Source organism: Homarus americanus, unplaced genomic scaffold (assembly GCF_018991925.1).
Source record: "Homarus americanus isolate GMGI-L3 unplaced genomic scaffold, GMGI_Hamer_2.0 scaffold11302, whole genome shotgun sequence".
Lineage (NCBI taxonomy): Eukaryota > Metazoa > Arthropoda > Malacostraca > Decapoda > Nephropidae > Homarus > Homarus americanus.
Window position 1 is genome coordinate 990,989 of NW_024736744.1, and position 17,500 is coordinate 1,008,488.

At 43.3% G+C, this 17,500-nt stretch overlaps 1 protein-coding gene across 1 annotated transcript in view; it reads right to left on the reverse strand.

The window, feature by feature from the left end:
• Positions 1-17,500, reverse strand: part of LOC121872434 (guanylate cyclase 32E-like) — a 120,185-nt gene that overhangs the window by 15,934 nt on the left and 86,751 nt on the right. Inside the window, 8 exon segments of the mRNA XM_042375192.1 lie at positions 3,312-3,412; positions 3,893-3,993; positions 5,745-5,827; positions 5,829-5,920; positions 8,379-8,450; positions 8,877-8,981; positions 9,946-10,125; positions 12,911-13,025. Coding sequence (XP_042231126.1) covers positions 3,312-3,412; positions 3,893-3,993; positions 5,745-5,827; positions 5,829-5,920; positions 8,379-8,450; positions 8,877-8,981; positions 9,946-10,125; positions 12,911-13,025 — 849 coding nt within the window.

The following is a 17,500-nucleotide window of genomic DNA, read 5'->3' on the forward strand; positions in this document are numbered from 1 at the left end:
TCTCGTTATTTCTCTCCCCCATTCTATTATTTCCATTTGCCTCTCTCCTACATGTTTATTCTCCCTTTCTTTGTCTTGTTTCTTTCGTCTCCATTTTTTCACTACTTCTATGTCTCTTTGTTTTTCCCTTACACTTTTTTCCTGTTCATTTCTCTCTCTCTCTCTCTCTCTCTCTCTCTCTCTCTCTCTCTCTCTCTCTCTCTCTCTCTCTCTCTCTCTCTCTCATTCTCTCTTTCTCTCTCACTTTCCCTCACTCACTCTCATGCTAATGAAGGAAAAGAAAGTTGTTTCCATATGCCTGACAGACCTGTAAGGAGTAGTAGCCGGCACCGCACTAGACCGCCTCTAACTCCTCAACTAAAGTCAGGTCCCCATTCTCAGCCGGGTGGACTAAGGGCGCCTCGGATGTAAACAAGTTCCCGTGTTAGTTTAGGATTCTTATTAAATTTGTTATTGGCACTGGTTAGGTTAGGTTAGTTTTTCTTGGTCTATTATTATTGTGTATTGTTTCTAGTTTTTACGGGGAATAGCCCACCCGGCCACAGGTTATCGAACCACAACGGGGCCTGGGGGGCGAAAAAGTAAGAGTAAAAAAAAAAAAGAAGAGAAAAGGTCTATATTAATCTACACCACGAAGATGCCGGAAAACCATTTTTTTTTAAGTGTGACAGATTGTAAGAGTATGGAAATAGAAGAAGGCAGAGCATTCCACAGTTTGGCTGTGTGAGGAAAGAAGGAGGTACTATAACGGGTTATTCTAGTGTGACCGACATCCACAGAGAAACGGTGGGCACCGCGGGCAAGACGAGCCGACGGCCTTGCCGGCAGTACACAGGATGCCAAATCCACCGAACATTACCCGTTAAAGAGAGTGAAGCAACATTGCAGCGAAGAGAAACGGAAGAAAGATTATCAACTAAAGGAGGAGAGTTAATTGGACAGAATTCCTTTGATTCCACCCTATCAAACAGATGGACAGAAGAAGAGCCACCCCAGATATGAGAGCAGTACTCTAAGTTAGGACGATTGAATCCCTTATAAACCTGAAGCAACTGCTCAGGAGTGAAGTAGCTATGGCATCTGTACAGCATTCCCAGCTTTCGGGAGGCAGCTTTACCAATGTTGAGGATGTGTGGCTTCCATGAGATATTAGCGGAAATGGTGAGACCTAGCATATATAATTTTAGAATTTGGCAGAATGATTGCATCCTGAAATATGATTGGTAGGAGATCTTCTGTTTTGGAAAGTGTAATTGGTAAATACTGTGTTTTATTACTCTTGAATTTAACCAAGTTTCTACCTTCCCATTGATAGATAAAACCATATCAGCTCTAGAAACAGATCTAGTTTTGGAATTAGGGAGAACAGAAAAATGTGAAGAAGAGTGAAGTAAATCATTCATACAAAGAAGGAAAAGAGTAGGTGAAAGAACAGAACCCTGTGGGACACCACTATTGGTAGAGAAAGATAGAGAGAGAGATCCCTTGACAGCAAGTGCAATGGATCGGTTCTTAAGGAAGCTAGAAATTATAGAACAAAGTGGGGGAGAGAAACCATAAGAGGGAAGTTTAGAAAGCAAAGACTTGTGTCATACCCTGTCAAATGCTTTGGAGATGTCGAGGACCACGACGAAAGTTCCCCATAATCCCTAAGAGAGGATGACCAAAGATGGGTGCAGTAGGAGAACAGATCACCAGCAGATCTCGCCTTCAAAACGTTCAAGGTGAAGGAGAAAATGAGAGTTTAAGATAGTTTCCAAAATCTTAGAGAGGGATGAAGTTAGAGCAATGGGGTGATAGTTAGAGGGATTGGAATGATCACCCATGTTCGGGATGGGCTGAACCGAGGCCTGCTTCCAAGAGGAAGGAAAAGTTTGGATTTTGAGGCAAAGGTGAAAGAGGCGAGCAAGCACAGGGGCTAGAATTTCAGCTCACTCCGCCAGAACACGAGTGGGGTATTCCCTCCGGTACATGCGCCTTAGTCACATCCAACCTGGATAACACACCAACAACCCTACGAGTGGAGATTATAGGAAAGTGCAAAGGTTCAGTAGAAGGACCAGGAGTAGGAGGGATAGAGTTGGAATCGTCTAAGGAGAATAAGGTGCCAAAGAGATTGGCTTTATCAAGGGGAGAGTTGGCTATAGAGTTATCAGGTCGGAAGAGAGGAGGAAAGGAGGAGTGCAGAAGTTATTACATTTGTTTTTGGTTAAGGACCAGAAGGATTAACTAGAAGAAGAGTTAGTCAGGACAGCGGTCTTTCTTTTTATAACATTCCACTTGGCCCTACGAAGAATAGCCTTACAACGATTCCTAGAAGTAATGAAAGAGGAGTGGGTAATAGGAGGAGGAGACAGTTTCTTAACTTGATACGCCCTATCTCTCTCCCTACAGGCAAGAGGTTAAGTTAGGTTAGCTTAGGTTATCTATTATTATTGTGTTTAGTTTTTAGTTAGTGTGACTGTTATTGTTTGCTGTCTCAACCTATTGTTATTGTTATTATTGTTATTTTTGCTCGGTGTTTTTGTTGTTATTTTATATTATATTTGTTGTTATTGTCATCGTTGTTATATTTACTATTTATTTTGTTATTATTATTTCTACTTGTCGGTATTATTATTATTATTATTATTATTATTATTATTATTATTATTATTATTATTATTATTATTATTACTATTATTATAATTATTATTTCTACCCAATATAGTATTTTTCTTAACTTTAATATTATCAAGGGGTAGGAAGACCAGGGGAAGGCTGAGTTTAAAATGAATACCTGTATATGAAATTGAAAGTTATTGACTCTGATGTCATGACAGATTAAAATACAGTGTGAAAATATTTTGGGTGAGAGGGCTGTGGTCGCCAACCCTCAGAACCTGTAACTGACACCTTGATTGATTGAATATGTGATTGATATTATTTTCTCCGATTTATATTCACTGTCATATTTTTTTATCATATATTTTTTAGAGTTGCAAGGAAGACGAGAGAGAGAGAGAGAGAGAGAGAGAGAGAGAGAGAGAGAGAGAGAGAGAACACTTTTCCTCTGTGAGAGAGAGAGAGAGAGAGAGAGAGAGAGAGAGAGAACACTTTTCCCTCTGTGAGAATTCTATATGCAGTAGGGCGGTCGCCACACACACACACACACACACACACACATGTTAAAATCATTCCTGTCTCTCATCTCTTTTCTTTTCTCCTTTCTCACTCTCTTACTTATCTCTCTTCTGCTCTCTTTGCCAGCACACACACACACACACACACACACACACACACACACACACACACACGACACAAACACCTGCCTGAAGGGGGGTGAGCCTGGGTGAGGTCCATCCATCACCTGACGAATGATAGACACAGGACTCTGCTCAGTGGTGCCCCAGGGTCCGTGGCGCCCGTGTACCTGCAGGAGGAGTGGGAGGAATAAATTATGGGCGTGAAAAAAAAAATACATTTGTGGGAAAAAATTATAAGCGTGGGAAAAAATTACAAGCATGTGAAAAAATTATAAGCGTGGGAAAAAAGTTAGAAAGCGTGAGAAATGGGATGTGAAAGTTTCAGAGAAGGATGAAACAATACAAATGAGAGACCAAAAGAATCATTAAATGCTACTCATAGTAACTGAGACATATACAGGTAAATATACAAAATTAAACATTTAGTCACCCCCCAAAAAAAAAATTTAATCATCCTTCTCAGTATTTTTTGTGAATTATATATATTTTTTAGTTTCAGAACTGTATGATGATTTTAACACTATGATAAGCTAGGCATATTTAACGTAGGATAACAGCAAAAGGACTCCTACAGGATGATCAGACGAAAGATATCTGATACAGGATGATAGAGGAAGGATACTTATAAGATGACAGCAGAAGGATACCTCGTATAGGACGATGGCGAAGGAGTACACGTCCGCCTTCTGGGTCCCTCCAGGAGGCGAGGAGGAGTCCCTTAGCAGCTCTGGCGCTCTGTACAGCAGCTCTGAGGGAGGAACACACGTGGTGATGATGATGATGATGATGGTGATGATGATGATGATGGTGATGATGGTGATGATGATGATGATAGGTAATGAATAAAACACTAAGACAATGATACTACTATTACTACCACCACCACAAATAATAATAATAATGATAATAATAATAATAATAATAATGATAATATAACTGGCAATGTTAATAATAATAATGATACTAACACTACTACTACTAGTACTACTACTATTTTTTCACTTGATAACAAAAACGTAGCCTCCAGCCTCCCCAAATAGCCACACCTTCGCCACCATTTTATTACCTTAATATTAAATATCCTAATACAAAAGTGGCTACCGTAGCTGAGTTAGTTGAGCCGCAGATCTATGCGGCAATCAGTGACTGTTGCCTCATAGTCAATATCAGTGACCGTTGTCGGCTTTAGGGCCGAAGATCTCGTTCCCTGGAGGCAAAGCAATGCAGACCAAGAGAGAGAAGGACAGTCGACATCTCAAACAGACTGCAACGTAATTTCTGGGGTGCTGTTCATGTTCATATAATACCTCGGCCAGTCTGGCGTAGCAGCATCTTGCACTTGGTCCCTTCCCGCCAGAGGTTGTGATGCTTCCTTGTTCCACATTCTGAATTCTCTTCGTTTACTCCCTGTTCTTGTCGTCCTCGTTCCTGTTGTGTGCAGCCTCGAGAGATAGGTTACGGTGACATGCAGCCATGGGGTCGAATATCCTGATGTCAAAGAAGCTCGCTGTCCCCGCATCCAGAATCTCTGAGCGTTGACGTCCACACGGGCTTCGTTGGATGTGTCGGAAGTCATGTGATGGAGATTCTCACCGTCCGATGGAAGGAGGGTCGGTTCCATCATGACGTCGCAGCAGATTTCCTTTTGTATATTTGCTATGATATCCTAATCTCATGCCTCATGCATACGAAACCCCTTCTACACACCAACGCCTGGTCAATGTCGTAAGATGAGCCACAGACGCATTGAGAGGGCAAACCTTCTACTGGCCTACCTTACCTTAGAGCACTGGCACCTGTATAGTCGTGTTTATTAAAGCTGAAGCCTTTTGCCCTTATCGGTAATGTTGTTAGCCAGTTTGAGGAGCCCACCTCCTCTACTAAAACTACTGTTTACTACTACTACTACTACTACTACTAAAACTACTACTACTACTACTACTACTACTACTACTAAAACTACTACTACTACTACTACTACTAAACTACTACTACTACTACTACTACTAAAACTACTACTACTACGACTAACAATAATACCAATAATAACATTGACGAAAATAATGACACTCTGAACGCACTAAAATAATACACCGTGAATCAATAGTGACTAAAATAGAACGTGGACAGACGAAGCAGAATAAAAGGTGGAGATAGAAGTGAGTGACAAAGATAGGAAGAGAGGAAATGGATGAATGAGGAATAACGGGAGAAGACAGGAGACAACAACAAATGGAAGAGGAGAAACAGGCAGACAGAGAGGAGATATAATGAATTAGAAATGAATTTAAAACGGAAAGAGAGAGAGAGAGAGAGAGAGTAAAACATTGTCAAAGTATTATAAATCTTCCTCTAAATCCAAATATTTCTTTCTCTTTCGCTTTCTAAAATATAAAACTTTCACCTATTCTCATTTAATGTCCCTAACAAATAAATCTCACCCAACTTTCGTTTAAACTTTCTAACAAAAAAAAGTTTCTCCTCCTAACTTTCACTAACCTGTACACTTTCTCTGGGTTTCTCCGGCGTCGGTTACAGATGTACTCTCTGTACCGGACTTGAGTTCATGGAGTCCGAACTGTTATCTTGACGACCCAGCGAGAGTCCACCAGGCAGTTGGAAGACTTAAGGTTACCGTGAGACTTGACCGCTGAGTCATGAAGGTAGACCATGCCCTGAGGGAGAGTGAGGGAGAGTGAGGGTGAGGAGGAGAGAGGGAGAGGGTGAGGGAGAATAAGGGTGAGTGAGGGAGAGGAGGGAGAGTGAGGAGAGAGGAGGGAGAGGAGGGAGAGAGGGAGAGGGTGAGGGAGAGTAAGGTGAGTGGAGGGAGAGGGAGGGAGGAGGGGAGAGGAGGGGAGAGTGGGTGAGGGGAGAGGGGTGAGGGAGGAGGAGGGGAGAGTGAGAGGGAGAGTAAGGGGTGAGTGAGGGGAGAGTGGGAGGGAGAGGAGGGGAGAGTGAGGGTGAGTGAGGGAGAGTGGGGGAGTGGGGTGAGGAGGGTGGGAGGAGGGGTGAGGAGAGGGTGGGTGAGGGAGAGTGAGGAGAGAGTGAGGTGGGTGAGGGGTGGTGAGGGAGGTGAGGGTGAGTGAGGGAGGTGAGGGAGAGTGAGGGTGAGTGAGGGGTGAGGTGAAGGAGGGAGTGAGGGAGAGTAGGGGTGAATGAGGGAGAGTGAGGGTGGGTGAGGGTGAGTGAGGGGAGAGTGAGGGTGGGTGAGGGGAGAGTGAGGGGTGGGTGAGGGGGTGAGTGAGAGGGGGTGAGTGAGGGGGTGAGTGAGGGAGAGTGAGGGGTGGGTGAGGGAGGTGAGGGGTGGGTGAGGTGGGAGAGTGAGGGGTGGGTGAGGGGAGAGAGTGAGAGGGTAGGAGAGTGAGGGGTGATGGTAAGTGAGATGGAGGTAGACCATGCCTTGGGAGAGTGGGTGGGTGGTGGGTGAGAGAAGGGAGAGTGGGCGAGAGGGAAGGAGAGTGAGGGGTGGGATGGGTGATTGGGAGGAAAGGGAGATCATTCATGTGGGAGAGGGAGGAAGAGTGGGAGGGTGAGTGGTAAGGAGAAAAATGAGAGGGAAAAAGGGAAAGAGCGAGGGAACAAGGGAGACTGATAAGTGGGGTAGAAAAACGAAGGAAGGGAAGGAAGGAAGGAAGGAAGGAGAGTACATAGAACGGAAGGGGAAAGGGACAGAGATGGAGGGAAAACGGAAAAATAAGGGAGATAAAATAAGAAAGGGGAGGGACGGAGGGAGGGAGAGAAGGGTAGAGGGTTAAAATGAGTGAAAGATAGAGAGAATAACGCTGTCGGCCGTTCACTTATAATTCCTTACCTTTACTGTGATAAATATTTACAGTATATATAGCAATAAAACACACGGTATATATACTCAGGTTTAACACATAGTACACACGCTAGTCTTAACTCATAAAACCTAGAAAAATATGAAGTAAAATTAAGACAACTATTCGTTCCTTCCCTCTACTTATACTTTTATTTACTTGTCTAAAAATTTCTATCAAAGGAGTGTAATTATTTTTATGTTTACTCTCCTCCGTCAGGGATCATTACCGAGCTAAAATAGACTCTATTGAAGGTCTCTGAACGTAAACAAGGTGGATTGGCGTCTACCTCAGTGGAAGTTTTTCCTAATGCTCGTCATTATATTTATCATTAACTCAATCGTATTCTTTTGATCTTAGGATTATAAAAGATGATGAGAAAATAACGTGGAAAAATTGTCTCGGGGGAAATGTTCAATTCGGATTTTTTTTTTTCAAATTACGATTTTTTTTCCTCTCTCGTGTGTGTGTGTGTGTGCTTTAATGAAGGCTTGAAGGGCTTAAACTTTGTGGTAAATAAGGTCGAGTTGGCACTGTTTTGGTGAAGGCTTGTAGTGGCGGGTTAAAAATGGGGTGAAATAAAGATCAAGTGACAACTCGAGCACTTGGGTAACGCGGTGCCTCTCGCTAATGTTGGCTTCATCTGGTCACCATTACTTCCTCAGTGGAACTTTTACAAATTATACAAATTCTATTTTCGATTACCTGAAGATTAGCCCAAGCTTATTTCACCTGAAGAGTAACCACCTTATCACTAACCTAACCTGACCTAACCTAACGCGTGTAAAATAGTGTTGGTATAGACAGACATTACATTACTTTCAAAATTATATAACTAATTGCGATAATAATAATAATAATAATAATAATAATAATAATAATAATAATAGTAATAATAATAATAATAGTGACTCACCTGAACAATATAACCAACCATAGTGACTCACCTGGACAATATAACCAACCATAGTGACTCACCTGGACAATATAACCAACCATAGTGACTCACCTGAACAATATAACCAACCATAGTGACTCACCTGGACAATATAACCAACCATAGTGGCTCACCTGGACAATATAACCAATCATAGTGACTCACCTGAACAATATAACCAATCATAGTGACTCACTGAACAATATACACTAGTGCTCACCTGAACAATATAACCAACCATAGTGACTCACCTGAACAATATAACCAACCATAGTGACTCACCTGGACAATATAACCAACCATAGTGACTCACCTGAACAATATAACCAACCATAGTGACTCACCTGAACAATATAACCAACCATAGTGACTCACCTGGACAATATCGCCAATTAACGAAGCAATGAACATATTATCCAGCTTGACATCTTCGTTTTCCAATATGTCCTAAAGAGAAAGAGATAAAATAAGACATAATGAGACTGAGAGACAAATAAGGTCGAAGAGATAATAAGATAATAAGAAAAAATCCTGATTAATTACTGTATGTATAAATAAATAAGTTTAGGTAATTATTATATTAAATGTGTGTGTGTGTGTGTGTGTGTGTGTGTGTGTGTGTGTGTGTGTGTGTGTGGGTTCTTATTTTACGGTATTACTAGTTCTGTTTATTTGTTTTATTACATGTTTTGTGTGTTTCCTTATCCCCGTGTCCTTATTTGTGTGTCTCCTTATCCCCGTGCCTTTATTTGTGTCTCCTTATCCCTGTGTCCTTGTTCGTGTGTTTGTTTTCCCCATTTATCCTGGCGGTGTTTGTGTTACCAGCTTGTGATCTTTTTCATGTTTTGTTTACCGCAGGAACCAGACTCTCACCTTGAGGGACCCCCGAGAGCAGTACTCCGTCACTATACACACGTTAGGGGGGTCGACACACGCGCCAATGAACCCGAGCAAGTTATCGTGGCGTAGGTCCCGAATCTGTGAAGAGGATGAGGAAGAAAAGGCCTTGGATTAGTGGTGTGTGGTTAGAAAGGTAATCTGGGTTATATTACGTTGTTTGGGAGGTAATTTGGTAGTTTAGTAGGGTAGTTAGGAAGGTAATTAGTTGACTATTAGTTAAATAGTTTGTCTAGGAGACAGTTTGGTTAGTTTTAAAGATAGTTAAGAAAGTATTTAAATTGTTTAAGGTATAATTACAATGTTTACGAGGTGAGGCGACGTGAAATTATTTGATCTTTAAGTAATTTGTAGTTTGTAAGTGGTAATAAATTGATCTAAATATAATAGAGTAAAGGAAGATTATACGTATTTTGTAGTGAGAAAGTACCAAAATATACTACAACTACCACTGCTACTTTTTTTTTTTTAACAACGTGGCCACCAGCCTCCCTCAATAGTCACAGCCTAATGTTCTGTGTATGAGAACACTTATACGTCAGCCTGCTCGGTGTATAACTCGGCAGAACTGGACTTAAGTTCTTCACACATCTTGACGGCTACAGTCCAACAAGGATCTTATTTCACAAGGTTAATTAGGTTAGGTTAGGTTAGGTTACAAGATCTACTTTATATTAAACAACTTATACCAATAGGGTCAAAAAAACATCTCATATGGAAGTGTGAGACAAAGATAACACAGGAATTAAACATGACTGGTACATGAAAACCACACAGTTCTTTTCGCATTCAATTATTTCAATAACTCTCAATATCGAAATAAAAACACAACATTATGGTATTAGGCTCCCGGAGTCCAATTAGTTGACGTAAATACAATAATGCCCTACAAGACAACTAGACCTGACCAGTTGTTTGAAATGAAATAAACCAATTAATTTTACGTTTGTTGTCTTAATGTTTCGTCCTTCCCTGTAGTTGGTCACAGCCTGCACGCCTACTGAACCATACAGGACCTACCACATCTTACACACATCCTACTCACCGTTTTCAGCTCCTTTTTGATCCTACGGGTGACGTCGACAGGCTTGCTGGAGATCTGCTTTACTGCCACCACACGCCCCCGGTACATGCCAAGCTGAGTGTAGGCACTGGCGTAGCGGAAGTCCATATCAGGATTACTGCTGAGGGAGAGTTGACTCGTCCTGACGGTGGAGTAGAGCCCCTGTAGGAGGAAGACTGGGGTGTTAGTGGTGGTGGGGAGGAAGGCTGGGGTGTTAGTGGTGGTGAGGAAGACTGGGGTGTTAGTGGTGTGGTGGGAAGGCTGGGGTGTTAGTGGTGGTGGGGAAGGCTGGGGTGTTAGTGGTGGTGGAGGAAGGCTGGGGTGTTAGTGGTGGTGGGAGGAAGGCTGGGGTGTTAGTGGTGGTGGGAGGAAGGCTGGGGTGTTAGTGGTGGTGGGAGGAGGAAGGCTGGGGTGTTGGTGGTGGTAGGGAAGACTGGGGTGTTAGTGGTGGTGGGAGAAGGCTGGGGTGTTAGTGGTGGTGGAGGGAAGACTGGGGTGTTAGTGGTGGTGGGAGGAAGACTGGGGTGTTAGTGGTGGTGGGAGGAAGACTGGGGTGTTAGTGGTGGTGAGGGGAAGGCTGGGGTGTTAGGGTGTGGGGGAGGAAGGCTGGGGTGTTAGTGGTGGTGGGAGAAGACTGGGGTGTTAGTGTGGGGAGGAAGGCTGGGGTGTTAGTGGTGGTCAGGGAAGACTGGGGTGTTAGTGGTGGTGGGGAGGAAGACTGGGGTGTTGAGTGGTGGTGAGGAAGACTGGGGTGTTAGTGGTGGTGGGTCAGGAAGGCTGGGGGGTGTTAGTGTGGGAGGAAGGCTGGGGTGTTAGTGGTGGTGGGGAAGACTGGGGTGTTAGTGTGGGGAGGCTGGGGTGTTAGTGGTGGTCAGGGAAGGCTGGGGTGTTGAGTGTGGGAGGAAGGCTGGGGTGTTAGTGTGGTGGTCAGGAAGGCTGGTGTTAGTGGTGGTGGGAGGAAGACTGGGGTGTTAGTGGTGGTGGGAGGAAGGCTGGGGTGTTAGTGTGGGGAGGAAGGCTGGGGTGTTAGTGGTGGGTCAGGAGAAGACTGGGGTGTTAGTGTGGGGAGGAAGGCTGGGGTGTTAGTGGTGGTCAGGAAGACTGGGGTGTTAGTGTGGGGGAGGAAGGCTGGGGTGTTAGTGGTGGGTCAGGAAGGCTGGGGGTATTGAGGTGTGGGGGAGGAAGGCTGGGGTGTTAGTGGTGGTCAGGGAAGGCTGGGGTGTTGAGTGTGGGGGCTGGGGTGTTAGTGGTGGTGAGGAAGACTGGGGGTATTGGTGTGGGGAGGAAGGCTGGGGTGTTAGTGGTGGTCAGGAAGGCTGGGGTGTTAGTGTGGGGAGGAAGGCTGGGGTGTTAGTGTGGTGGTCAGGGAAGACTGGGGTGTTAGTGTGGGAGGAAGGCTGGGGTGTTAGTGGTGGTCAGGAAGGCTGGGGAGGTGTGTGTGTAGGGGGAGGAAGAGCTGGGGTGTTAGTGGTGGTCGGGAAGGCTGGGGTGTTAGTGTGTGGGGAGAAGGCTGGGGTGTTAGTGGTGGTCAGGAAGACTGGGGTGTTAGTGTGGGGAGGAAGGCTGGGGTGTTAGTGGTGGTCAGGAAGAGCTGGGGTGTTAGTGTGGGGGAGGAAGGCTGGGGTGTTAGTGGTGGTGAGGGAAGACTGGGGTGTTAGTGTGGGGAGGAAGGCTGGGGTGTTAGTGGTGGTCAGGAAGACTGGGGTGTTAGTGTGGGGAGGAAGGCTGGGGTGTTAGTGGTGGTCAGGGAAGGCTGGGGAGTAGTGGTGTGGGGAGGGAGAGGCTGGGGTGTTAGTGGTGGTGGGAGAGGCTGGGGTGTTAGTGTGGGAGGAAGGCTGGGGTGTTAGTGGTGGTGGGGAGGAAGACTGGGGTGTTAGTGGTGGTCAGGGAAGACTGGGGTGTAGTGTGGGAGGAAGGCTGGGGTGTTAGTGGTGGTCGGGAAGACTGGGGTGTTAGTGTGGGGAGGAAGGCTGGGTGTTAGTGGTGGTCAGGAAGACTGGGGTGTTAGTGTGGGGAGGAAGGCTGGGGTGTTAGTGGTGGTCAGGAGAACTGGGGTGTTGAGTGGTGGTGGGGAGGAAGTGACGGGTCTGGGGAAAGATGGAAGGCGTCTCACATAATCCTGGGTTAAGGAAGACAGAGAACAGTGACGCTACAGACGTGTGAGTCAACAGGTGTGTGATCCAACAGGTGTGTGATCCAACAGGTGTGTGATCCAACAGGTGTGTGATCCAATAGGTGTGATCCAACAGGTGTTAACTAACAGGTGGGTGATGTAAGCAACAGGTGTGATCCAACAGGTGTGTGATCAACAGGTGTGTGATGTGAGCCAACAGGTGTTAACAACAGGTGGGTAATGTGAGCCAACAGGTGTGTGAGTCAACAGGTGTGTGAGCCAACAGGTGGGTGATGTGAGCCAACAGGTGTTAACTAACAGATGTGTGATGTGAGCCAACAGGTGTGATCCAACAGATGTGTGATGTGAGCCAACAAGTGTTAACTAACAGGTGGGTGATGTGAGCCAATAGGTGTGTGAAGTTACCTAACAGGTGTGTGATGCTATATATGTGTATTCCAACATGTGTATAAGGCAACTGGTGTATAATGACTGCGAGCCAACAGGTGTGTGGCGCTATAGATGTGTGTTCCAACAGGTATGTGAGTCCAACAGGTGTGTGAGTCAAGAGGTGTATTTTAATCCCCCTAACACCTGCCAAAACTTCCCCTCACTACTCCAACAAACACATGTGACTCTCTACAACTCAACACGTGTGACAGGTGTTTATACCTTAATTATAACACCTGGCGTTATTGTGTAGAGGGCGATTAATCAAGTGAGACAGATATTGACCAGAAACTCCTCAGGTAACTTGCAGGTAATACAGAGGAGAGAGAGAGAGAGAGAGAGAGAGAGAGAGAGAGAGAGAGAGAGAGAGAGAGAGATCCCTACCCTGGACAGCTTATTCGGGGCTGGGATGTGGTTCGGAGTCCATTCGTTGACATTAATATCCTTATAATCGATCTTCCACAAGAGGCTGTCCAGTTCCTGTTCATACCGCCAGTTCCTGTGTCCAATGAGAGAGAGCAAGAGTGAGTGAGTGAGTGGGGCAGCGAGTGTGAGAGTGATAGCGAGTGTGAGAGTGGGTGGGATAGATTCAGTGTGAAAGAGTGTGTGAGAGTGTTTGTGTGAGAGAGAGAGTTAGTGTGAGAGTGAGAAAATATGTGAGAGAGAGAGAGAGAGAGAGAGAGAGAGAGAGAGAGAGAGAGAGAGAGAGAGAGAGAGGTTGGTGAATGTTTTAGGTGGTGAGTCAGGTGTTAGTGGTGAGTCAGGTGTTGAGTGGTGAGTCAGGTGTTGGGTAGTTGAGTCAGGTGTTGAGTGGTGAGTCAGGTGTTGAGTGGTGAGTCAGGTGTTGAGTGGTGAGTCAGGTTTGGTGGTGAGTCAGGTGTTGAGTGGTGAGTCAGGTGTTGAGTGGTCAGGTGTTGAGTGGTGAGTCAGGTGTTGAATAGTGGAACATCTATCTATCTGTTTATCTATCTGTCTGTCTGTCTGTCTGTCTGTCTGTCCTTTTTGTCTATATTTTTCTCCTCTCTATATGCCTGGCTTGTCTCTGTCTGTCTGTCTGTTTTATTTTTTCTCTATGCTTCTCTTGTCTTTTTGTTTTGTTGTTTTGTTTTATATGCCTGGCTTCTCTCTGTCTGTCTGTTTTCTGTCATTTTCCGTCCCTCCTTTTTTGTTCATCTCATTGGTTTATATAGTTATCATATTTTGGTGGAAAAGATAAATGAGATAAAAGAGAGAAGAACAGTCAACAAAAACAAGAGAAATGAGAGGAAGAGAAAATAATAATAAAGGAAAAAGAGAAAAGAAATTTAAAAAAAAATCAAAATAAATGAAAAACAAAAGAAATGAGACAAAGGGAAATAAATAAAAAAAGACAAAACAAAGAGAAACAAAAGAAAAAGGCAAAACAAAATAAAACGAGAGATACATAAAGAAGAGGAAATAAGAGACAAAAACAAAAGAAACGAGACAGAGAAGAATTATCTCCCCACACCTCAAAATAAATAAAGAATCTTTTTTTCCTCTACCTTCTCCTCTCCTTCTTCGTCTCCCAATCCTTCCCCCGTATTCTTCCTCCTCCCCTTCTTACCCTCCATTCTCTTCCCTCTTACTCCTCTACCATCCTCCTCCTTCCCTTCTTCTCGTCTATTCTCTTCCCCCTTTCCTCTACTTCCCTTTCCCATATCTTTTATCCCCCTCAAAATCTTTCTTTGCGTCGTAATGGTGAAAGAAAATCAATAACATTAATAAAACCAACAATTAAAAAAATACATTGATGTTTTTTCTTTGCGTTATGAAAAAATAATAATAAAAATAATCAAAAATTAAAAAAGTTTATATATTATTTTCTTTGGGTTTATTTTCATTATTTGTTTTTGTAGGATTTAATGAAGCTTGAGGTAATTATATCCAACCCCTCCCTAACACACACACACACAATAATAATACACACACAATGCAATTAAACAAGGACTTTTAATCCTACATAAACATACTTACAGTACATTTAATATTTGAGAAAAAATTATATGCAGCTAGATAATAACAACAACAACAACAACCACAACTCCAACAACTACAGCAACAAATAACATCAACAACAACAACAACAACAACTTCAACCACAACAAACAACCCCAAATAACAACAACAACAACAACAACCACAACAACAACTTCAACAACATCAACAACCACAACAACAACATCAACAACAACAACAACAACCACAACAACAACATCAACAACCACAACAACAACATCAACAACAACAACAACCACAACAACAACATCAACAACAACAACAACAACTTCAACCACAACAACATCAAAAACCACAACAACAACATCAACAACATCAACAACAACTTCAACCACAACAACATCAAAAACCACAACAACAACCACAACAACAACCACAACAACAACAACAACAGCGCTACGTAAATAATGCTAAGATGAGAATTGTGTATTTATGTTATACAACGAGGAAAGTTAAAGAGTTATTCACTGTGATTATACAAGTGACAGAGAGCATAATACATTGTATAAATCTGTACTAAGTATGACAAAGGATGATGTGTCTGTGTTTGTTGTAGGATATTTAGTATAAAACATACATACATACATACATACATACATACATACATACATACATACATACATACATACAAAAATCACGACCAGAGAATTATGTCCTTGTAAATAAAAACATAAAATATACAAATAAAATCAACTGTTCAAATACTGAGTTTGCTTATGTATAAAATAAAAATAGTTACGTTATATCAAAGGATCCGTCAGTCCGTCCGTCCGTCCGTCTATCTATCTGTCCTTAATTACACACCCAAAACGAATTAACACACAGAACTGGAAACACAACCCTGTTTTAAAGGCATAGCGGTGGCCAGGAATCTCTTTTACATAAACCGGATCCTGTATTCATGAAGTGCACAGAACTAGCAAGCAACTGCATTAATCCCGCTAGCCCTAACTACTAGCTGGGGTTAATGGCTCTGTAAACGGAATTTATCAAGACCTGCCAGACTGGGGGAGCCATTCATAGTCTTCAGTGGAGATATTGGAGCAGGTATTGAGAGACTCGGGTGCAGATGTTAGCAGGAGCCGAGTTGCATTGTGTGAGAGAGAGAGAGAGAGAGAGAGAGAGAGAGAGAGAGAGAGAGAGAGAGAGAGAGAGAGAGAGAGAGAGAGAGAGAGAGAGAGAGAGTTTACTTGTGTTTTGCTGATGTGTTGTAATAAGGTTTAACACACACACACACACACACACACACACACACACACACACACACACACACACACACACACACACACACACACACGCAGTTGTAATTTGAGGCATAATGATTCAGGACAACAACCAGTGTCGCGCCATGTAAGGTCGTAACGCTAAGGTCATGTTAACCCCTTCTCCTGTCAACGCCAGGTTGGTCAACGCCAGGTCAACGTCAGGTCATTATTCTTTTTCACACCAATTTACATGTTAGGCAGACTAGGCCTTCTCTCTTACCCGACACACCGACAGACTAGGCCTTCTCTCTTACCCGACACACCGACAGACTAGGCCTTCTCTCTTACCCGACACACCGACAGACTAGGCCTTCTCTCCTCCCCGATAACAATGTCTCTTCCTCCCCCCTCCCTCCCTACCTCACAAAGCCTTTCTCTCTTATGACACATCGAAAATGTCTCTCCCCCTCCCCCCGTGAGAGACATTTTTTCCAGCCCCCTCCCTCACAAGGCCTGTCTCACCTTACTGACACAAAGACAGTTTCTCTTTCCTCCCCCGTGAGAGAGATTTTCTTTTTTTTTCCTCAAGCACGTCTCATTGTACACACTGCCAGATGTACGAAACAGCAACCACATGTAAACAAGTTTCGGGAGCTTTTGTTTTTTTTTCTCCACTTGAAGTCGACGCTTGGGTGATGTTTCTTGCCTCTAACAATGCGTGTGTTCATGTGATTAATCTTGCTTATTTAGGTGGAAATTATGACGATATGAGCCACAGTATTATTAATTAGAGAAAGTGATAAGAACAATGGATAAATGGAAGTGATTATATGAAGGAAATTAAAAAACACGAATGAATAATTAGAAAATAAAAATAGAAAAAGAAATGTTAAGCTAGAATAAAGAAAAGAAAATTGAAAAAAAATAAATAAATGAGTTTGTTGTGGTTATTTTAATGAGTTAATAAGGAAATAATATTGACAGGGTTAGGAAACCTCTTGGTGATTAGGACTCAGGCTAGAGAGGAAATTAATAGAGATATGGAATTATTAACTCGATTTTCTGGTTCGCAAATGAATATAAAGGATATTGAGCAAAATATCCCTGGCGTTATGCTACAAGAATGATGAATGTGTGTCATTCTTTTAATATATTATGTAAACAGTATCATTCTTGTAACATTCTGTAAATAGCATCATTTTTTTAACATTCAGTAAACAGACTGTCATTCTATTAGCCAAACATTCATTGAACAGAAACAACCAATCACAAAACAAAAAAGGCGAACCTCATTCTTTTGCCCAGAGAAGAACGTCACTCTAACCTGACACCCGCACAAGCCAAAAGAAAACTTGCAAATACTCGAACAGAAATGACCAATGGCAACAGGGGGAATTATACTCGAACAGAAATGAACCAATGGCAACAGTTGGAATTATTGACCTCCAGTGACGTCATCGTAACCCAACACAGTCCTCCTGGTCACCGTGTGTTGTTCTGTGCTCTTGGGAAGCCTATGGTGGTCGGGGTAACATTTCAGGAACTTTAGTCTGTATATTTTCTCTCTGGACTCAGTTGACTGGAAGTGTGATATGATTGGTGGTGCATATTCCAGTTATTATACTCTCTTTGAAACCTAACCTAACCTAAGTGGAGAGAGAGGCATGGCCGTGTCGGAGCTCGGAAGAAGCGCCCGTCTAATTGTGATCAGGAGACGAGAAAAAAAAATCGC